The sequence below is a fragment of the Uloborus diversus genome, chromosome 1 (genome assembly GCF_026930045.1).
Source record: "Uloborus diversus isolate 005 chromosome 1, Udiv.v.3.1, whole genome shotgun sequence".
NCBI classification, from domain to species: Eukaryota; Metazoa; Arthropoda; class Arachnida; order Araneae; family Uloboridae; genus Uloborus; species Uloborus diversus.
Genome location: NC_072731.1, coordinates 177548847 through 177572845, shown reverse-complemented (window position 1 = coordinate 177572845; position 23999 = coordinate 177548847). Strand labels below are relative to the sequence as shown.

At 33.8% G+C, this 23999-nt stretch overlaps 1 protein-coding gene across 2 annotated transcripts in view; it reads right to left on the bottom strand.

Moving 5' to 3' along the window:
* Positions 1 to 315: 315 nt before the first annotated feature.
* LOC129223302 (scoloptoxin SSD14-like) overlaps positions 316 to 23999 on the bottom strand; it is a 91475-nt gene continuing 67791 nt past the window's right edge. For both annotated transcript variants that reach the window (XM_054857871.1, XM_054857879.1), the window contains exons 8-11: positions 21491 to 21678; positions 16689 to 16929; positions 2763 to 2876; positions 316 to 665 (exon numbers count right to left, since the gene is read on the bottom strand). In XM_054857871.1, coding sequence (XP_054713846.1) covers positions 522 to 665; positions 2763 to 2876; positions 16689 to 16929; positions 21491 to 21678 — 687 coding nt within the window. In that variant the 3' untranslated portion in view covers positions 316 to 521. The remainder of the gene's footprint in view (positions 666 to 2762; positions 2877 to 16688; positions 16930 to 21490; positions 21679 to 23999) is intronic.

Sequence of the window (23999 nt, the reverse complement as noted above, 5' to 3'; positions counted from 1 at the left end):
GACTTCATTTTATACTATGTAGAGATACATATCAGATGATTGATTTGTTAACAACTTTTCAATGTTTCAAATTATCACTAATTTCAAATGTTTAATAAGTTTCAAGAAGGAATTAAGCACCTAATTTGTCTAAACATTCAAAAAGAAAAAAAATTAAACTTCTCCCCCCCCATGCTTGATCAAAATTCTTACCACCACAGTTTACAAAAGAAATATCGATACATTTCATTTGTTAAAAATTTGACAAACTATTGTAGCCTAAAATTTGAAATGACAAGTAAGAATTTTTTGAAACAACTAAGACATCAAATAGACTTAGAGAAACATAAAAGTTTTAATACTGTACAAATTTCATTGTTCCAGACAAGAAACAAATCCCATCACAAATTTAAAAATTATATGCAGTTGCAATAAATACTTCATAAAAAAGTTCGCTCCCATCTGAAAGTTATTGTTTTAGTTGGAAAATCTACGGTGAAGGTGGCGTTAAGGCACATCACTTTGAGTTAAGGGCATTTGGTTCAATATCCTTCAGCTGAACCACCTTTTCTGAAATCAACATTAGTTTGCCATTTGCCATTTTCTTTCACTATGCCAAGGAATATGCTGCCTTGGTTTTCTTTGGTAGTTATATGCCCAAAGTCTTCCAGTTTGTCCAAATATATCTAAAAAGGAACATAAAATATCCTTTAATACAAATGAAAATTACTCAAAACCCACGTACTAATCCTTTAAGATCATAGCTTTGATGATGGTAAAAACTAACACTTTAACAAGTTTTATTTTAATTCTAAAACTATTTAAAAACTGAAAAATCTTTGAATGTAAGATCGCAATAAAGATAATAATAATGATAACAATAACTTTTTTAGTCTACAGTATGATAACCCCACAGAGAATGTCAAAAATATTGTGACTTTATGCGCAGCGCTGCATCACACGAAGTAATTAACTGGCTTTCCAGTCACCCAATCAAGCAAGGGTCCCCATTCTGACAGGTTGAATGGAATTGAATGTTTTAGTTGGAAATCTGACTCCATAATTATTCAAAATAAAATTTTTATTCAATAGAAGTTGATCATGTGAAGGATTGAAGTGCAGTGACTCTATTGCACCATAATTGTGCCATAAGTATACATACATTGCCTTGGTAATTTCCCTCTCTCTCGCATACACATTTTTGAAAGTAAAAATTTAAGGGCTAAGCCTCTTTAAGGATTCAATTTTTTTTATTTAGGGCCCATTCAAAAAACACATGAACAATTAAGATAATTTTCCAAATAGATTACTATATGTTTCAACAAAAAAGCACTGGAAATAAATTATAGACCAATATTTTGATTTGGTTATTAAGTTGATACTTAAACAGGATGCAAGTTCAATGAGAAATTTGGTTAGTGCCATTTAAGCAAGACTTTTAGATTGATTATTTTGGATGTCTTTACAATCTCCAAGCTCACATATTTTTACATTACAAAAATGAAAAAAAAAAAAAAAAAAAAAAAATGAAAAAAAAAAAAAAAAAAACATTGCAATTCTATAGCACTTTTTTTTTATTGTACTGCTCAAGAGGGCCTGCAAATTCATCTGGCTTACTGTCATAAATTTTCTAAACCAAGTTTGATAATCAGAAAAATCGGATTAACTGGAACCATTCTTGAAATCAGTCTTCAATAGTGCCCCTTGTCTTGAATTCGCTCCTTTCTTAATCTACTATAAAACTTGCAAGACAACCTTCAGCCCATACCATTGGATTCATCCACTGCTCAAAATTACTCGTAAATACTTCAATGTGAAGAAAAGATTTGCTGTTGAACTTTGTTACAATTCATCTAAAAAGTACCAAATCCAGATTCTTTTGACTTTTAAAAAAGTCAAGGATATCCTAAACTGAAGAATTTGAATTCAAGCTGGACAAAAAGAAAAAATACCAAAAACGTTTGAAACACTTCTCACAAGTCTAAACATTTTCTAGTACTATCGATAGTAGCATTAGGCATGCATTTTAAACTATTTTCTAAAGGGATGTTCATTTGTACACTTGTTTAAGTTGTAGCAGTTGAAATAGTCTGGACTATTGAAGCAAAATTGTTCTTAACCTGATTAAACTCATGTACTTGATTACGTTCAGAAAGGTATTGGTTAATACCAGAAGTTTTAGCTTGTAATAGGTTTCGAACAACCATAGTTTGAAATAGTTTTAACATTGCCTAAAAAACACGTTTGAAAAGAACCAAACACCTCTGTACACAAGACTTTTAAAGCAGTAAAGTCTTGTGTACAGAGCTACAGCAGCACTTTTCCTTTAGGTGTGAAAATAATCCTTGAAATTTTTTCAAAGAATGAAATTTATATTAGAGGAGTAAATTATACTAAAAGGGTTAAGAGCACAATAGTGATCTAACTTTTAAAAGATTTCTTTCTGATGGAAGATGGCAGGGAAATGGGAGATGTGTAAGTAATTTTGAATTTTAAAACTTTAAATGTTTGACATTTTGAATTAAAAATGTTTGGTATTTTGAATTAAAAATGTTTGGCATTTTGAATTAAAAATTAATGCAATATCTAAAAATTCTACTTGCTCACTCCTTCCTCCCCCAACTGCTAAATTTTTGTTTAAAATACAAAGCGCAAAAATAAGCACAGGCCCAAGCAAACTAACTACCCAAACTACCCAAGCAAACACCTTCAATTCATGCATAATTGTTAGATTCATGTTTTCTAATTCATGAAAAAGTTATTAAAACTAAGGAAAACAATACCTTTGGGAACGTGTCTTCAAATTGAAGATGATTAGGAAGTAGTTGATGATGGATGCGAGGGGCATCAGTTGCTTTCTTAATATCTTCGGATAGCCATAAATTTCGAATTATGCTCTGAAAGAAGAAGACAAAAGAAAAAAAAACAGATAAAAAGATTGTCAAGTGTTACAACATTATAAAAAATATTCATTTTAACACACTTAAAACTTTTTTTACTTGACTTTTAATATAGTTACTTTAAATTTTCCAAACAGAAAATAAAATTTTTCGTGTTTGTATGTGTAGTGTACTGAGCTCTCACCACATCCATATAAGCAAAAGCAGAACAAATTTGCAAACACTTTAAAACTGCTCAAGAAAGAAGTATTGGCAATGTATGCAACTACACTACACTCCAGGGTCTCCCGTAATGACAACTACACATGTACCACACACTCTTTAGGGCTCAGATGGATGGGACCCTAAAGAGAGCTCTGTTTTTTGATCCAGACCAGGAGTAGAGCAACTATTGATCCAGCACCCCTAGAGGTATTGATTTTGAATGGGAACTTGAAAGACTTTGTGACCATGAACATGTTTAATGTGCCCCAATCACCATTAACTAATATGGAAGATCTTCAACCGGCTGGCATAGAACCTGGGACTTTCCAATTACTAGTCAAGATGCCTTACCGATCAGAGCACAACTAACTGTATGTCATATACAGTAGAGTAACCTCAAATGTCTTCCTTACCACTGGGATAAAATGTCACCTAAATATATTTCCTTTAAAAATATGGGACTGGCGCACATTTGTTCCAGAATTTTTTTTTTCCTTTTCACAATGGAGGTTTTTCTGAGGCAACAAGTACATTTTCATAAAGCAATTTGGTGCAGGCCTAAAGGGAAAAAGCTGAAAGTGTTTATTTGGTTTCCATAAAAAAGCAAATTCAGAATTTACTAATGATCCCTAACACCATGTGAAGCTTTCATGAGGAAACAATAGTACCATATTTTTGAAGGGAAAAGAATTTCATGGTTTTTGGCAAAGAAATGCTGTTTTTGTATCTCAGTCTTGCTTGGGTTAAAGTTTTTAAAGGACTTTAGTCGAACAACATCTGGTTACATTCATGTATATTATGCATGTAAATATTATAAGCAAAAAGTGCTTGTGAGATAGTTATTTTACAAGGTGAATTTAGGTACAGTAAAATATGGTTAAAGCAAAGATGCTTAACACAAAAAATGGGTAACATGGACAGGGCTGATCCTAGCAGGTGTGCACCGCACAAGGGCGGCCAAAGCAAGGGGCGGCTGCAGGCCGCATCATATAATTCTTATAATCAAGCAAAATTCCTCAAGAATTTCTCACAAGATAACTTATTATAAATCGAATAAATATGCTGAATTTTTAATGTTCAATTATCAAAGTAAGTGTTGATTTCCCAACAGCATAGCATAGTTCAAGAAATAGAATGTTAGGGTACATTTTGTTGGTTTATTGTCCATTAATATCTACTGTTTACACACATGCTTCATTTGGTTGCAAAATTTGTGACAGAACCGGTAATCAGGCGTAGATACAGGGGAAGGAATATGAGGGAAATGGCCCCTCCTGAAGCATGAAAGGGTGCCTTCTAAAAGGAGCACCGAGGGAGGCCACTAATGTTTACCCCACAAACTTTCACAGACCTAAACAATGAAGACATATTTTATTTATAAAAAAATAGCTATACTGATTAGATACTCTTGCAAGCATTTCAAATAACAAATTCTGTGTTCAACAATGGTGGATGCGTGGAGAGAAAGTGGAAAATTGCGATTCCCTGAAATTCAAACATATTTGAATGACAAACTAAAATTTTGTAACTTTCCCCCTTTATGGGAATTTTTTTTTAATTAAAATCCCCAATGAACTGCCCGGTTTCAGATCAGGTAAGAGGATCACAGAACAAAGATCCAAAAGGGTGCCATGATTTTTTTGATGAGACTAAACCACTGATCTTAAGGATGTGATTCACTCCTTCCACCTTAACTTAATCAAACATAGCTTTAAAATATTGGCTCTAAAATCCAAAACGTGTTTTCAAAGGACAACCGTCCTAATGTCATCAAAAATTGCTTAATGGCATGTTTCAGACTTCTTTTTTGAAATTTTTGCGAGAGCCCCGAAATTTATTTCCAAACATTACTACCGAAGACAGTCTCAATTAGCGTCTTTAGAGAGGCCCCTAATCCCACCCCCTCTCACTTAACGTAATGAAAAACAAACTAAAATTGCATTTTTCAAACATCAGTTTCAAAAACTTTTGTAGAAAGACCCTGGATCCCCCTTTTCTCCAACGCAATCACTATACCTCAAAATTTCGTTTCTATACGGTTCTGTGGAGCCACACAACCCTTCCTGCCTAAACTAGCCTGAAATTGACTTCAGTTTCAAAAAACAGTTCGTGAGGGCACACTGAACCCCCGCCTGCTCTTAGTCCCATCGTTATCAAACAATGCCTAAAATACGATTTTGAGACTTCAATTTCTAAAAAATTATGGATTAGAAATGCCTAGCTTATGTAACTTTCACAGCGCTAGTAGCCTGGTCAAAATAGACATTCGAGTTCGGAAAATTTCCCATAAAGCTGAAAATTGGTACAGACCTTAAGAACATCATTATAAGTGAAATGTCAAAAGTCCTCATCGATCCAAGTGGAGCTAAAAATTTTATGCAAGGTCAACGGTCAAAATTGAATTTTTTTTTTTCATTGAAAACATTTGTACAGTGCTGAAAATTGGTACAGACTTTAAATGCATCATTGTGAATGATATATGAAAAATTCCCATCGATTCCACTTGAACTAAAAATTTTATGGAAGGTCAAAGGTCAAAAAATGTTTTTTTTTTATATTTTGCAATTATTTCAAAAACATAACTGTTATTATAAAAAGCGCATATTAATTAAATTATACAATATGTTGAAAAGACGTTTTTATATGAAGTTCAACTCTTTCTGGTTCAAATTAGGTGAAAATAGTGAAACAAGTACAACATTATCCCATATTTAACGGATATAAGATGCCTCTCAGTACCTATTATCCCTAATCAGATTCTTCAGGTGCAGCAGCAACAATTTCTCTAGCCTTTGCATACAAAGGTTGATCAAAAGTAACAAGTAATGCTTTGTATTCTCCAAAGCACAAAGTAAAGTAGTGTATATACTATTGTAGTTATTTGCAGGTTGGTGAATAAATGGTAAGAACAAAATTCTAGACATTGAAAAATCCATATTATTCTTTGCTAAACCTTCAATATAACCGTTCCAACCTGATAGCGATAAATTATTCCATTTCCCGTACAACCATAACAAATCTATTTTCTGGAGTAAGACAGAAGTTGTGTCACTTTCATAAGCAAAATTCTGAGCAGTTATTTTACTATGTCCTACTACACCATTATTGTGGTACTTTTGTGTTGGCACATGAGCTTTTTCTGCAAAATCTTTTGCTGAAATAATTTGTTTCATTCGCGATAAAGGATCTTCTGCTAAAACTGAACTTCTAGGCGTAATAATTTGGATTATGCCCATTATGTGTAGAGTGTTATGGCCATCTAAAGTGTGTACGTTAATACCAGCATTGTCTGCTGCGTATTGAATAAATGTCCCGGTTTCTGGTAGTAAAATATGTGGCTGATGGTTAAAAACTGTAGCCACCTCATACACCATAGTATCATTATACGAAGCATTTAAACCAAAAGACGAGAAAATTTGTATCAAATGTTTAGATCCAAATCGTCGATGAAAAAAAACTGAGAGACCCAATTGTAATCTCGAGATGAAAGATCTAGGATGAACAGCAGCCATAATACAGTGACTGACACTAGTACATATTAATTTCAAATGTTCCAATTTAGATCGTTTTCTTTTTAAGATAATTTGCTCCAAAAAATAAGTCAATGACTCCGGAATGTCACTATTAATATTTTCAAACATTTGACATGGTGGGGGATAATTGTTAGTGTCGCACATGACAGATTGAATATCTTCTTGAAATATTTCTGCCGCAGTCTTTAGTACCCTAAATCTTTCCTCTTTTGCTGTTTTTTTTTTTTTATTTTCGTACCAAACTTTGTTCAGTATTGTATCGTGCTGAGTGTAAACAAATCATAGCTAAACTTCCACGTTTCTCGGTTATAATCATTCTATTGCCATACCTTAACTTTAATCTGTTTTTGATTGTTTTATCATCTGGGATTTCAGTTTTACAAATATTTTTTAGTTCTTACAGTGAAAACTGACAATCATCATTATTTTCAATATAATCAAATATTTCTGTCATCACCATAGTAACAACGGAATTTTTGGGATCACCTGCTTTAAGACCTACAGAACACTTTAGAAATGAAGTGTAACAATTAGAATGGTACTCCGCTTCAGCAGCAACTAAATCGTATTCATATTGTATACGTGCAATAACAATTTTTGCTATGTCATCTGAAGGATTATGTGCAATCTTTAGAATATTATCTTTAAAGGAAAGAGTAGCAACTTGACAAATTCTACACCGTATATTCTGCTGTTTTTTCTTTTCAGTCTCTTCATTTGCTTCATCACCACAAAATATGCAACAGTTTTTCAAACAAAATGTTGTCTCACCTGATAGGACTCTAGTACGAGGTGGACTACTCAGAGGTGTACTGGCCTCTGTCTCTTGTTGTCTTTTAGCTGCCGCAATGCCCACTTTCAGTTGTACATTTTGCGACACTACATGAACTGATCCACAGACTGTTTGTCTTTCAAGTATTCAACAAACCCATCGTTCCTTGCACTACTTGAATCAATTAAAGATTTTAGTCCGCGTTCAACAGTAACAATTTCACCGTCAGTCAAAGATTTATTGCAAATTAAGCAATCTTGCGGCATCTTTGAAGAATTATTTGTTAAGGGTACGTATTCATATCAAAAATAGTATCAATAAACCCGACTTTTCACAACAAAGAATCACTCCCTGTCAATAGGAGCACTTGTGCGACTGACTTTGCTCATACAAAGGAATCTAAGCGCATCCACTCTCCCCTAAATGTAATTTGATCTTTTCAATTTGAAGGGGGTGTGTGAATCGTAAGAGGGGATAGGCATTGCGGTCAAGTGTAGTTTCTGGAGGTCACTCGAAAGAAAGAAAAGGAGCTTCAGTACTATTTCCAAGTTACAAAAACTGCGATACCTTATGAATGTTATCATTTATTGGGGGGGGGGGGAGCACAAATATTGGGCTTTTTTAACACCTAGGGCAGATCCGGCTTCTGGTTTTGGAAGTACTCGTTATCAGAAATGGATCAAAGTAATTTTAGGGCACAAATAGGGGGTTTAAGGTCAACGAAATATGTCATCAAAATGCAGCTTTAATTTTGTTGCTTACGGGGGGGGGGGGGGAGGGCTGGGGGGTAAGACCACCAAGGCACAGCCTCTAAATCTCCGCTTGTATGTACATAAATGCATAGTTTTCAAACTTTGTATCCTCTATTTTAAGACACTTACCGTTTAAGAGATATTTGTGAAAAATTGATTTTCTGAGCTTTGACCTTGAATAAAACGTTTAGCTCCACTGGGATTCGTTGGGAACGTTTGAAATTTCATTTATAATGATGTCTGTAATTATTTCTATGGTAATTTCATAGTCAAAGTGCAATATTTGGACAAAAATTGGGATTTTAGGGTGAATTTTTAGAAATTTGAGTCCCTGAACTGCAGTTTTAGACTTTATTTTATCGCTTTAGGGAGAGGGGGGTATGACCCCTTGACCCATCCACTGAATCCCCCCCCCCGTTTGTGCATAATTATCTATTAATTATTTATTAATTATCTATTAATTTTCAATCTTTGTATCCCCTACTTTTACAATAACACTTACCGTTTAAGAAATAGTTGCGAAAAATCGGTTTTTGACCTTTGACCTCGAATAAAATTTTTAGCTCCACCGGGATCGATGGGGACTTCTGACACTTCACTTTAGTGTTGTCCTTAACTATATTTGTGTTAATTTCATAGTCAAAGTACCAAATAGGGGTACAAATAAGGGGTCTAAGGGAATTTTTTTTTTTAAATATGTCTCCAATGCCATTTTAACCTATATTTAGTAGCTTTAGGGTGGAAGGTATGACCCCCATGACCCATCCTCGGAATCCCCACTTGTTTGTACACAATTGCATACCTTTCAAACTTTCTAACCTCCATTTTTTCGCTAACAATTATCGTTTAAGAGACATATATGAAAAATTGATTTTTTGACCTTTGACCTTGCATAAAATTTTTAGCTCCACTCGGATCGATGAGGACTTTTGACATTTCATGTATAATGATGTTCTTAAGGTCTGTACCAATTTTCAGCTTTATGGGAATTTTTCCGAACTTTCGCTTTTTTTTTGGTCTATTTTGACCGGGCTATAGGGCACACCCATCAATCGTCGAGGTGAGGTGGACAAAAGTCAATAGTTGTACGAGGCGTATCCGGAAAGTAAGTACCGTTTCGTTCTAATGCCGCTGCAGCGCTGCCGTCGGCGCTCAGTGCATGCGTACTTGTTTCCTCTGTTCACCGGCTACAAACTCGCGCCATTATGGTTGATTTGTCTTCTGTTTTGCTTTTACTGTGGCCATATATAATGTTTAAAAAAATCGATGATCCCGCCGACTGTGAAATTCGTTCTGTGATCCCGTTTTTGAATGCAAGGAACGTTAAGCCATCCGAAATCCATCGTCAGATTACAGAGATTTACGGAGAAAGTGCAATGACTGATGGAATGGTGCGGAAGTGGGTAAGACAATTCAATGAAGGACGGACAAATGTCCACGACGCAACACGAAGTGGGCGGCCTTCGCTTGTGACTAATGATTTGGTTAACAGAGTGGATGAGAAAATTAAAGCGAACAGACGAGTCACAATGACAATGCTTGCAGATGAATTTCCACAAGTTTCGAGAACTCTTTGCACGAGATTGTAACCGATCGTTTAGGTTATCACAAGCTGTCTTCCCGCTGTGTACCAAAAATGCTGACGGATGAGCACAAAACAAAGCGACTTGGCAGTGCTCTGACATTTCTTACCCGGTACAATGATGAAGGTGAGGAATTTTTAAACCAAATCGAGACTGATGATGAAACTTGGATTCGCCATCTTACTCCAGAATCCAAACAACAATCGATGGAGTGGAGACACACAAGTTCCCCCAAAAAGCACAAATTCAAAACAACGTTTTCTGAGCAAAAAATCATGTGCACTGTATTCTGGGACACAAAAAGTGTTTTGCTAGTTGAATATTGTCCCAGAGGTCAAACCATCAATGAAAAACGTTACCGTGTGACTTTGAGGAATCTTCGGCGAGCTATTCAAAACAAACATAGAGGAATGCTCAGAGAAGGAATTGTGTTGCTGCATGACAATGCTCGGCCCCATACTGCTCGTGACATTCAAAGACTAATTGAACACTGGAAAGTTTTCCGGGAGTTTTGAAAATTGGTAATTTTATAGATTTTGATGTGCTCTTTTCGAATTTCCACTTTGCCACCTCGTATCTTTGCCGCTCGCGCCGCCATATTGAAAAAATGGCGTCCAAAAGCGGTATTTTGATGATATCTCCATTCTGACTTATTTTACGATAAAAACATATTTTACAAAATTAAACTAGAAAAAATTTCCTACAATTTATGTCACAACTATTTTTTTGTAAAATAAATAGCTTCGGCGTACGAGAGCCGCAAAGTATTATTTAACACGCATTATCGCAGAATAAGTTGTTCCACACTACATTGAGGTTTAGTTATCATAACACATCGAGGAAACGCAGAGTTCAATTAATAAGCATATAGTACCAACACAAATTCAATCGATTTACAAGTTAATTTACTAACTGCATAAAAACTCACAATCCACAAATTAAAATTATTTTTGTGGTAGAAATGAGCGAGAGGAAAAAGGCAATACGGAAACCAAATTCCATTTCAGTTATTTCTTCCTATCTGCACTAAAACACCGACTCTTCCAACCAGATGCCATGTGGATTCCCTCCCCCCTCTCTCCCTTTCCGAAATTTCTACCGGTAGAACTCAATAAAATATTTTAGTCTGCGTCATCAGTATATTTGTTACGAAAAAATTATTGAGAAAATGGCGTCTAAAAGCGGTATTTTGACGATATCTCCTTTCTGACTTATTTTACGACAAAAAAAATCATATACAAAAATAATTTAGGCATTATATATATTAATTTACATACAAAATTAAACAAGAAATATTTCCTACAATTTTTATCATAAAGGTTTTTTTTTTTTTTTTTTGTAAAATAAATAATTGATGCGTACCAGCGCATGTGTACGAGCGAAAAGTGCTATTTAACAGCATTTTATATAGCGAGTAGATATTTTTGATCGACCAAGAGTTACTGGTTCACCATCTTCAGTATCGATTGAGACGTCATGCAATTTCTTCGACATCATCTGCGATGGGATCATCAAATTCATCATGAGCTTCTTCGTTTTCTATTCCATCATTCGGTTGCTCGAAAACCGTCTCTGTTTCTTCCTCTTCATCGCTATCATGTGATAAACTTTGCGAATTCTCACAATTACCACCTGTATGATTAGTACACATAACGGAGCATTTTAACCCGGCTTTTCTGCATCCACAGGCTTTCTGACATCCTTTTTTGCATTTGCAAGAAATAAGTCTTAGTAAGGTCTACGGAGCTGGAGGGTCAAGCGTCATAACAGGAATTAACCCATTCTTATTTCTATTCTACCCCCACAGTTCTGGGTTTTTTTCATTCCTACACCACTGCTGAATCTGGTGATAAGATCGAAAAGAATGTTGTCTTGCTGCTGCTTCTGTTGGAGGTAGCGACAAAATATTAAATTTACTTTTATATGCGGATTTTACAAAGCACTCATATCTGTAGGCATTTAAAGTCATGTTTTTCTTGCTTTTTTTACTTTTCACTTCACTGAAACCGTATAAATCAAGAAGAAAGTCTTCTCCAGCTTTAGCAATGATCTCTGGATCAACATTTGGATTTTTAAACGCTTTAATAGACTCCCTTAAATTTGGATTTTTTCGTAGTATGTTAATAAATTTCGTTTTTCCTTGATTGAAAAGGGCACATGTTGTATCACAGCCATGCGAGAATAAAATATGATCTGCGTCTGTCTTATCTATGATACTGTCAGTTGTATATATTTGTTGCGAAATTTTTCCTTTTCCTGGTTTGAGCATATATATGTTTGATCGCTCAGATAGAGCTGTCAAAAGAATAAGAAGATCTACATCTTCGCCTACAACAATTACGGAATCGAATGCTGAAGAAACACTTATCGCAGTATTGATTATTAAAGTGTCTGCATCTTCTGTGGCTCTTGTTTGACCACAATATTAAAAAAAAAATAAAATAAAAAAAAAAAAAAAAAAAAACTTTATGATATAAATTGTAGGAAATTTTTCTTGTTTAAATTTATATATAAATTAATATACATATAATGCATAAATTAATTCTGTATATGATTTTTTTTGTCGTAAAATAAGTCAGAAAGGAGATATCGTCAAAATGCCGCTTTTAGACGCCATTTTTTCAATAATTTTTCAGGGTGGCTACAGGAACAGGAAAAAAAAGTTCCCTGACTTTTCCCTGATTTCCCTGATTAAGTTCACCAAATTTCCCTGATTTCCGTTACCAATGACAATGGTTTCCTTTCTTTGCTCTACCTGAAAAGCATTGCAATAAAATGCAGTGTTTAAAACGGTTTAAGTTGTTAATTAAAAATATATTTTGAAAAGATGGTCCTTTTTTGGTAAAAATAGTTATTAAACTATCGACAGAGAAATATTCTAAGAAATCTAAAACAAATACTTCACTTCCAGGAACCAATTAACATAAGAATTCTAAGAACTTATTAAAACCACTCTTAAAAACATATCTAATCATGATAAAACTAAAAAATTTAAATGGAAATAATCTAGAACTGAACTTTCAAGCAGTATAATTGTTACTGCAAGAGTAACAAGTGATAGTTGAAATACAGAAGCAATGTAGTTTTACTTACGTAAAAAACTGCACCGTGTGCAGGTAAACGGCAGTATCTGCAGAAATTAGTTTTCGAGATATTTGAAGAAATGTGTGGTGGATTCAGTATTAACAATGGGAAAATGTTGGAATTAGACGTTTTTCGTGCCTCTTTTTTTTTTAGCGGAAACCAAATAAGCGACTTGTACAATAAAGGTAACGTACCATAGATGGCAAAAATGCAAAAATAAAAAAGAAAACTGTGCAGTTTCTGCCCTTTACCTGCACACGGCAGAATAGACATATTTATGTAAAACAAATTGAAATCTTGCAACAACCAGTCATACTGAGCTATTCTCTAATCAAGAGCTTAGGTTTTAATGAATGAATTCAGCATTTTAACTATTAAAAATAATTAAAATATTTACTTATGTATACAACTTGATTTCAAATGATTTCATTAGTTGTCAAAAAAAAAATCTTAGATTACTTTAGTTACAAACAACATTGAAAAGCAAAACCAATTATTAATTTCAAAATGTATATGGTTTTAAAATAAAAGAGTTTTAAAGTCTGAAAAAAAAAACCCTTCGAGCAATCTGAAGTAACAGGGAATAATAACCATGGCAAAAAAACTAATTTGATTTTAAGTCAAAATTAATTTTAGCAATTAAATTAAAAATGCCAAGTGATAACTTTAAAGATTTTTCAGCATTAATTTAAAAAACAAAAATCCTTTCTTGAAATCGTGATATAACAGTATGCTAATTACTTCAAGACAATGAGTAAAAGCAAGGGAGCAAAGTCATTACTGGCGACTTCCTCTTTGCCTGTAGGGTTGTTTATTTTATATAGCATGGAATGCGTGAAGGAAAATTCAAGCTAGGTAAAATAAACAACTTTACAGACACAAAATCAATCTTAGGAAGCCCATCCTAAGATTGAATACTTAGACCTTGAGGAAAAAGATTCACAAATATTTGGCACTGTATAATCGCACCTCATTAATTTTACTTTTTTAAAACTAATAATTGGCGGAAAATTCATAGGGAATCAAAATACTTCATTTTGCAAGGAATTTTTTTTTTTTCTTTCTTCATTTGAACAATTTTCCCTGATTTTTTGTTATTTTTTCAAAATTCCCTGCCATTTCCCTGATTTTTCCCTGAGTGATAAAGTTCCCTGACTTTTCCCTGATCTCCCTGATCTGTCGCCACCCTGTTTTTTCGTAACAAATATATTGATGACACAGACTAAAATATTTTATTGAGTTCTACCGGTAGAAATTTCGGAAAGGGAGAGAGGGGGGAGAGAATCCACCTGGTTGGAAGAGTCGGTGTTTTAGTGCAGATAGGAAGAAATAACTGAAATGGAATTTGGTTTCCGTAATGCCTTTTTCCTCTCGCTCATTTCTACCACAAAAAGAATTTTAATTTGTGGATTGTGAGTTTTTATGCAGTTGGTAAATTAACTTGTAAATCGATTGAATTTGTGTTTGTACTATATGCTTATTAATTGAACTCTGCGTTTCCTCGATGTGTTATGATAACTAAACCTCAAAGTAGTGTGGAACGACTTATTCTGCGATAACGCGTGTTAAATAATACTTTGAGGCGCTCCTACGCCAAAGCTATTTATTTTACGAAAACTGTTGTGACATAAATTGTAGGAAGTTTTCTCTAATTTAATTTTGTAAAAGATGTTTTTATCGTAAAATAAGTCAGAACGGAGATATCATCAAAATACCGCTTTTAGACACTATTTTTTCAATATGGCGGCGCGAGCAGCAAAGATACGAGGTGGCAAAGTGGAAATTCGAAAAGAGCACATCAAAATCTATAAAATTACCAATTTTCAAAACTCCCGGAAAACTTTCCAGGCAAAACTACCAGATGACTGGAATATTGTTCCTGCACATGAAACGAGAACTTGGAGGCAGGCGCTTGTGATGACGACGCAAAAAACGCTGTAAATTTATGGCTCTCTTCATTGGCGGCAAGTTTCTTTGAGGCAGGTATAAATAAGCTGGTGAGCCGCTACGACAAGTGCCTCAACAATGGTGAAAACTATGTTGAAAAATAATTTAAGGTATGATCTTTCATGTAAACATTAAATAATCTTTAAAAAAAAATTTATAGCTTTTTTTTTCAAAACGGTACTTACTTTCCGGATACGCCTCATATTTTTTAGATATTAATATCGAAAAATATCCAAAAGATCCGTAGAAGCTTCCCAGCTTCGTTAATGTCACCAATTATAGTATAAAATTGCGCTTTTAGAAATATCCACTTTAGAGCCCCAAAACCCTTCCTTCCCAAAAATAGCCTATAATGGATTTCGGTTGCGAAAAATATTTCGGTTTGGAAAATTTTCAAGTTACTCCTATCGTTTTCAAATATAGCCAAAAATGGGTTTTTGAAACAATAGTGCCGAGAAACTCCCAGAGGAAGGCCGCCAGCTTCCCTACTGTAAGCAAAGACAGCCTAAATTTGCGTTAAACTTCAATTTCGAAAACTTTCGGTGGGAGACGATTGAATCTCCCTCCCTCTAGCAACGTCAACAAAGGTAACCGAAAATTGCGTGTTTAAAACTTTAGTTTCGGAAAATTTTCGGGAAGAGTGCCGATTCTTCCTAAGCTACGCTCACCAAAAATAGCTTCAAATTGATTTCAATTTTAGGAAAGAACTCCAACATTACTTTCCCCTGAAGTCTCGGAACATTTTCTAAAATTGCGATGTTTGACGTCAATTTTGAAAATTTCTCCATGCACCTTGAATATATTTCACTCTTTTGTCCTTGCAACCAACACAACCAAAGATAAACAAAAACTATTTTTCATACGCCAATTTGAAAATTTTCTCAGAGCAATCCCCCCCCCCCCCTGATTCTCTGAAGACAGACTATAAAATGCGTTTTTACGACTAGTAAATTTTGGTGGCTATTACTTTCTTCAAAGATATAAATTGTACCTAAGGAGTTTTTTACTATAAAACTTTTCTTCCTTTTTATAAATTCATCATTCTTGTTATTTTTTATTTATTTTTTTTATTCTTTTTAAATTAGAACTTGGGATAGAAATTTGAAGAAAGATTTAGATGGACGTTAAAGATTAGTCAAAATATGCAAATTACTCTTGAGGGACGGCACATTAGGTCTTTGCACGCCGGCATCCGACACCCTAGGATCGGCACAGAACATGGAACGCTATTGTTATTTTTTTTACTCCTGTAAATGTAAACAATCAGGTACTGTTCCAAATAATCATTCGAAACATTGTGTGCCTGATCACTTAAAATATTTTAGTAAGTGAAAATTCCCTGGGGTAGTTCACTGGATTAGCAGTAAACTGGGCTGTATTTGAGTTTGGGTGTTATGTTAGCACTCTTAGTTTCTGATAAAAAATTTATAGTCCATTGACAAAACTATCAGTTTAACACAAAAATGTTCAAAGCCATGGGTACTACTCAAAATATTATTAAACTTTTCTTTAAGTTTAGCAGGAATATGTTTGGTAATCCTGTGCTCATTTGACGGATTTCATTCATTAATTGAATAGATCTATAGAAACCTAAGAGAAATTAATGCAATATTTTGTTGCTGCTGAGCCTGAGCATAATGCTATTAGTTAAATTTTATGGTTTTTCTATAGAATCCTGCAACTAACTTATTACTTTGTCTGAGATTAAAACTTAAGTAATGTTGACAGAATAAACATACAGTGGCACAATTAGTATTGGTTTCCATTAAGGAGAAAAGCCTTATGCTTTTTTACTTTACTTGGCTCAAATGTTTTTATCATCTGTGTTTTTGCAGAAACGAATGAGTATATTTCTCAACCTGTTCTTCGAAGAAAAAGTACTACACATCAGTTTCTAAAATAAAAAGGGAACTATTCACAAAGAGTAAACTTACCAGTGCAGAGGCAGTAATCATACGAGTGCCTCCAGCACTTCCAATAACCATATGAACATCTCCTTCATTATTTACAGCTATTGTTGGACACATTGAAGACAAAGGTCTTTTCCCAGGCTCAATGTAATTTGCAGGAGAAGGAGGCACATCAAAATAGTTTGTTATGTTGGGTGAAGAGAAGTCATCCATACCATTGTTGAATATGATGCCAGTTGAAGAAGAACGACATAAACTTCCAAAACTAAATAAAAAGAGAGTAAAGAAGAGTTAATACAGTAAGCAAAGTTCAGTGATAAATAAATATATTCACTGGCTGATTACACGGCTAAAAATTGTGTGAGGGAGAAAATCAATATTAAAAAAAAAATGCTTGTCTTGTTTCAAATGCTTGGGATTAAAACTGAAATACTACAGTCGACACTTGATTTTACAAATCTCTCTTTTTTTTTTTTTTTTTTTGAGCAATCATGGTTTTAAGAACATTTTACCAGCTCCAAAATGTCCAGTTAATATAATTAACTGTTGACTTTATGAACACTTTTTGTGGCCCCAAACAATACATAAAATCAAGTGTCAACAACGGTACAGTAGTTACATACAGCAGTACGTGTCAAAACAGTATGTTACTAAATCTGGTTTGTAGCAAGTTTTGTGCTCTAAACTAGTGACAAAAACTATTATAGTTGGCGCAAACCTAACCTAGCAGTGTGGTAATGCTGTAAATGAAATATAGGAGCACAACCAAACCAAGCACTGCAATCAGAGGTCTACTGCACTAAAATGCGGTAATGAGGATCTGCGTAGCCTTCACAATGCCACCAGGTTTGGTTCGCCTCAACTAGTTTATGAAGAAAAGGCACAACATATGATTATTTTTACAATAAAATTGGCTTTTTACGAGTTCACAATGGACATTTCAGATGTTGAAAGTAAAAAAAAGCAAAAAGTAATTGATTTTATTTTTATATCAATTTTACAGGTTAAAGAAATCTCAGAGCATTGTGCTAACAATAAACCTAAGAAAATAGTTTCCTTCTTCAAATTAAAAAAATTAATAAAACTTGATACGGGAAATTTTTAAAGGAATTTACCTACAAAGATTTAATAAATTTGTAACATGTTATGATAAGTACTACTGAATGAGAAAATCAACATAATAAGCACAAAAATAGCAATAAAATTTCAGACATGGGTTTCAGGGTTGCAAGAAACCGCTTTGTCAATGTATAAAGATGTAAGTGATGGAATAAGAATCATCCAAGTAATTTTGAAATGTTTATTTTTATGCATTGATAAAGGGAATTATTGACTCCTAAAACATGCGTCTGCGTTTAATTACGTTAATTTCTCATGCATGTTAAGCAGGCAATAAATGAACCTATTTTATGATCTTGATAAGAAAATTTGTTCTTTTTTAAAATTGAGATAAATTTTAGATAAAATAAAAGCAAATTATACGTGGCGGGGAGAGGGGGGAGGTATTTTTCCAATTATACGTAGAATGCTCAAAATTTTCTCTTCAAGCGCATTTCCTATTGCTAGCATTCATAGTTGAGATGTTTTACCTACTCACTGTGAAATGAAAATTAAATCAAATTTTAGTTCCAAGTTTCTATTCATATATTTTTGATTGGGACACATCCTGCTATGTAAAACAGCTACATACATAAGGATCGACTCAAGTACTATTTGTTGGCATCAGAAAGTACATGTTTGCACATATTCCACTGAGGTCTATAAAGGCATTGATCCCTCTCACCCAGGGTCGCAGAGAGTCAAGGCGGGCTCCTCCTGCCCCTCAAAAAAAAAAAGAAAGAAAAGAAAAGAAAAGGGGAGAAGAAGAAAAGGGAAAGAAGAAAAAAAGGGGAGAAAAGAAAAAAATTCAAAACTGTTTACTAGAAAACAATTAACTCCATTTTAAGTGCCATAACAGTAAATATCAAAAGAGTAAATTTTACTTAATCTTTACGTTTTCTCTTATTCGGAGTCCCCCCCCCTTCTTTCTTCCCTTTTTTTGCGTTAGTGTCGTCCCCCCCCCCACAAGGCCCGGGCCTCTAGTTTCCGACTAGGCTGACATGGTCTCTCGTCAGGCCTGCCCTCACCAAATCTGGCCCAGCACTCTTGAAATCATATTTAATGTAACAAGTTTCACATGTAAAGGGAACATTGCAGGGAGAGGATGGTTACATAGGCATCTAAGGCAAATTTTGTTTAAAATGCATTCATAATTTATACTTGTCTTTTAATTTAAGCTTTTGTTTGCCACATAAATAAAAATGAGTTTATATATATATATATATATATATATATATATATATATATATATATATATAATCAAAAAAATGCAACAAAAAGAGCATTTGAATACTCCTTTTCCAATGTTTTTAGTTATAACTTCTTTGTTCATTCATTTTTTTTTTTTTTGCAAGAGGCTCCTTGTAACCCCAAAACACTTGACTTAAATTCTTTTTGTGCATGGTTAACTCAAGGTTTTTGTTCAGTGTTTGTAAATGTAGCGCCCCTGGCGAAGTTATTTTCTTAGAACTATTCGCGCCAACATATGGCAACCTTTTTTTTTGTACGATAAGAAAATCGCCATTGTAAAACCTGCCATTCTGTCCATTGCAATAAACGCTTACAGTCCACTCACTCGCTTGAAGATTATTTCATCTAAGTACCGCACAGTTTTAATGCTTGAATCCAAACATTAAAGAACTAAAACTGATTTCTTTAATTTTTTTGAGATTCAAATTTATGTTTTACATTGAATACTAAGATCTCTGAACTGCATCCCCCCCCCCAAATTTTGCATTTAATTACATTCCTTCGAAGGAAAATATGAAAAAAAAAAAGAATCAAACATGCTTACCACTTATCCAAGCATTCTTGCCAAGCACTCAACCGTTGCATCCAATATGGAATGAGTGAAAATTGTTGCAAATTTTCATTTCAACTCATTAAAAGGAAATTCATTATAAATCAGTGAAACAAGGTAACTTCACCGTTTTTGCTTTAAATGAAATTAAAGTGATATTTTCTTGAAAATTTTAGAGCCATAATATCAATAGGATTTTGGATGCAGGAATTTTAGTTTACATTGGCTGAATAATTGAAAGAATTGAAAAAAGTAGCCTCCTGTTGTAAATTCCTGGAAATTCGTGTAAATTACATTAGAACTTCAAACAAATTTGAGTTTTGAAGAAAAATATTCGTTATACCAAGTGATGCTTTGTTTTTTCCTACGTTAATTAGGAGCATTTTTACAGTCGAAAATACGCAAAAGTCTAAAACATGGATAAAACATTGAATTTTTTTTTCTAATTCAAATTTTAAAAATCGAGCTTCAAGTTGCAACATCTGATCTTTCAGACAACTTGCATACCAAATTTTGTGTCAGTGGGTGCGATAGCTTTGCTGTACAGTGCACAATTACACAGAAGGATATTGCCTTCAGAAGACTGAAAATTTCAAACTATTTTTGGCCAGGATTTCCAGTCAAATAGTCCACTGTCTGCTGACTGTCAAAAAAATTATTTTTTCTAATTGTATATTTGCTGCTAAAATCATAAGTATTTGACAAATTAAAAAAAAAAAGATTAAAAAGGCTGAGTTTTTTACTGTCAATAGGCAACGCGCTTAATATTTATTTCAGTTTTTTCTTAATACAGTAGAAGACCATTGTAACGCCGACCTATATAACGCAATTCTCTATAAAATGCACAACTTTTCAGAAGTAAACAATATGTTTTGTAGTTTAAAAAATCCCTCTGTTTTGCTTTGCAAGCATTAAAATTGTAAGGCAAATTAAATTTTGAAATTGTTTCTCATCTTTCCATTTTAATTCAAAGCTTTTAAGGGAAAATTAGTACTTACAGTAAATAGAAAATACCAGATGGCTCTTGAAAATGCAGCTGTTATGCAAACCATGAAGCTAGCAGAAGTGCAGGATAATGCACTTTCTTTCGATTGTGAAACATATTTATTTGGGAACAACTAATTGTAATAGTGGTGCTTTAATATATTGCAGATAAAACTCATTCTGAAGTGCTAATATATAGATATATTCTGAATATTAGTTTCAAAATTTGTGAAATGATCTATATAACGCAAAAACCTGTATAACGCAAAAGCTCTGGTCCCAAGGTGTGTGTTATAACGGTCTTCTACTGTAATATGCTAAAATGCGAAAAATCATTCGTCACACACAATGGTTTTCATTTAAGCCTCAAAGAAATCAAATCAGAAGCAGCATTTTTAGAAATTAGATGAGAGAAAGAGCTGAATACCTTATTCTTCTTTGACAATGAGAGTAAAATATTTACTTGAGTTTTTGCTTAACAATGGGCAAAAACACACACATAAATCATTAGCCAGAAATAAATGCTTTTAATTAATCCTTGCAAAATGCTTAAAATTTTGAGGACAAAAAGTTTTTATTGGCACTCCTCTACAGAAAAGAAACATTGCGTAAATATTTCATGTGAATGCATTGACTACTTCTGGAGTTTTGCCATAGCAAACATACAGACACTGCTTTTTTATACAGTTGGCTCTCTGTTTAACGAGGCTCTATTTAACAACTTTCTCTATTTAACGACGGCTTTTCATGGTCCCATATGGTTCACTACAGTGTTAAAACAATTCTATTTAAGGACGCTTTCTACTTAAGGACGATTTTTTGTGATCCCTTGAAAGTCGTTAAACAGAGTGCCAACTGTATGTATCAATCTTCCATTAAAAAAAATGTTTTTGAGTTAAAAAAATTTTGGAAAACATTCAATCCATGTAATTAAAAAGCTTACTATGTATTCACAGTGCTTGTGACAGAAACAGCATCACCATTTTCAGCTATAACAGATACATGAGCCGTTCCATGATCATCTGAAATCACTTGTAAAGGCTTGTAATGATTAACTGGGAAGGTTTCCATATCAGATATTTGTTTCCATATATTTTCAGTGTATGTTTTAGATTGTAAATTTGAAAGGACCTAAAAGGAAGAATAAAATATATTTAATGTACTCAGATTAAATAATGAAATATAATATAAGTAATTATTAAAAATAAATAAATAATTATAATAATAACATGATAATTTAAAATAAATAATAAAGAAAAATATAGTTCAAAAAATGAACTCGCATATTTTACCAAATTTTTCAATTTATAAATGAAAACGTTCCACAGAACATATTTTATTATATAACGATGTATTTGCAAATCACCAATAACTAATAAAAATGACTAGCAGTCTATCAGGAGTCTATCCAGGTTTATATTTTTAATTTAGCATTTTGTAAAAGGAAATAAGTAGTATTGTAAATTTTCTTTTTTTCCAATGTTCTTCTTTTTATAGGCAAGTGTGTGAAAAAGAAAAACCATAGTGATCATATTATACAGGGCATTTTTATTTCTCATAATTTTACTTAAAAAACCTCTGGCTGCAATGTCTTTATGAAAAATCACTTTCTGCTGAAATTTAAAAACTTGGAAATTCAATTTTCTTTTTCTCTTTTTAATCACTGTTTTGTTTTGAAGCAAGTTAAAAAATTATAAAAGAGCTATTTTCACGAACTATATTTGGAAAAGACTTCCCGAATAGCATCAACTCATCGGCCGATCATCGGCATCCGATCAAACTTTGATCGGTCGATGATCGGCCGATGATCGGATTCCGATGAGTTTTCATCGGAAATTGCTCCAATATGTCTCATCGGCAATAGTAGAATCCGATCATCGGAATCCGATGAATTTTGCTCCCTATACCGATGAGATTTGGAGCAATATACGAGCAGTGCTGTTCCGAGGTGATGAATTTTGGATGAAAATACGATGAGATTTGGAGCAATATACGAGCAGGGCTGTTCCGAGGCGATGAATTTTGGATGAAAATACGATGAGATTTGGAGCAATATACGATCAGTGCTGTTCCGAGGTGATGAATTTAGGATGAAAATAAGATGAGAAGTAGTAACAACTGCGATATAGGGACAAGCAGGAGGAAAAAAAATTAACAGTGGGAAGGGGGGTCCGCCATCTTGGATGATCACGTGACCCTTCCGGCATCTTGAAAACTTTCAGGAAGGGTATTTTCGGATGACGTTATTTCGGACAATTATTTAATATTTTTTTTTTTTAATAACTTGTTTATTTATTTTCTAATTTAACAACGTTTGATGAACGTGATTCATGAGTTCAATCTAAGTCGCTTTAGCCGGGAATCGAACCCTAGACCTCTGGAATACGAGATTTAAATGCTAACCACTAGACAAATAATACTCTTTCCAAGGAGGAAAATAATGTATTAAATGGAAAATCATTTGTGGCGCCATCTATCGGGGGGCAAGGCCATGACAGATTTCTGAACAGAAAGTGAGAATTTTATTCAGTGAATATACTTGTGGCACCAGCTAGTGAAGAGTCGGAGTCGATCATTTTGCCTGCAAACCGAGTCGGAGTCGGTAATTTTGGGAGTCAAATTGAACGGAGTGGAATTGTTTTGGAGATAGAGAGAAATCATTCAAGAGTTGGAGTCTCATTTTGTTCGCAATTCCAGTGAGGTAATAGGGGTTGGAATCGTGGAGTTAAAGTTGAATTGATTTTGCAGCAAATCGGAGTAAACCCTTCCAAAATCCAGGAGTCGGATTCGGAGTCAAAGTCTCAGTCATTTTTCCTCCAATTCTCAACCCTGAATGTTGATCCGTATGGCCTTACGTTTGATCAATAGTCGGATATTCGAATAACAAAACTTATCCTATTTTAACAATTGGGAGATTTCCAAAAACTTTAGATTGGGAAAAATTTTATCGGAAAAATTAAACGACCTACTTCTTTTAAGATGAAATGTAACTCGGCAAATTTTCATCGGAAAATTTGATCGTTACAATCTCTTTTTCTGACGAAATGTAGCTCGGCAAATTTTCATCGGAAAATTTGATCGCTTAGATCTCTTTTTCCGATGAAATGCAGCTCGGCGAATTTTCATCGGAAAATTTGATCGTAAGGATATAGTTTTCCGATAGAAAACAGTTCATCGAAAACGATCTCGGATTCTGATCGCAACGATATCAGCGTGCATTAGCGATGAGTTTAGGAGGAGTCTATGATCGGCCGAGCAAAATCCGATGAGTTGATGATACCTGGGTTGATTTTTAGAAATGAAATTTTGTGGGGAGGTTGTTCTATGAAGCAGAATTTTAGATTTTAAAATTAACAGCTTTATTTTCCAGGATTATAATTAGAACAAAATTTGACCACCGTTTATCAACTAGTTTTCTTTCTTTCTTTTTTTTTTGTTCAGTTATTTCACAT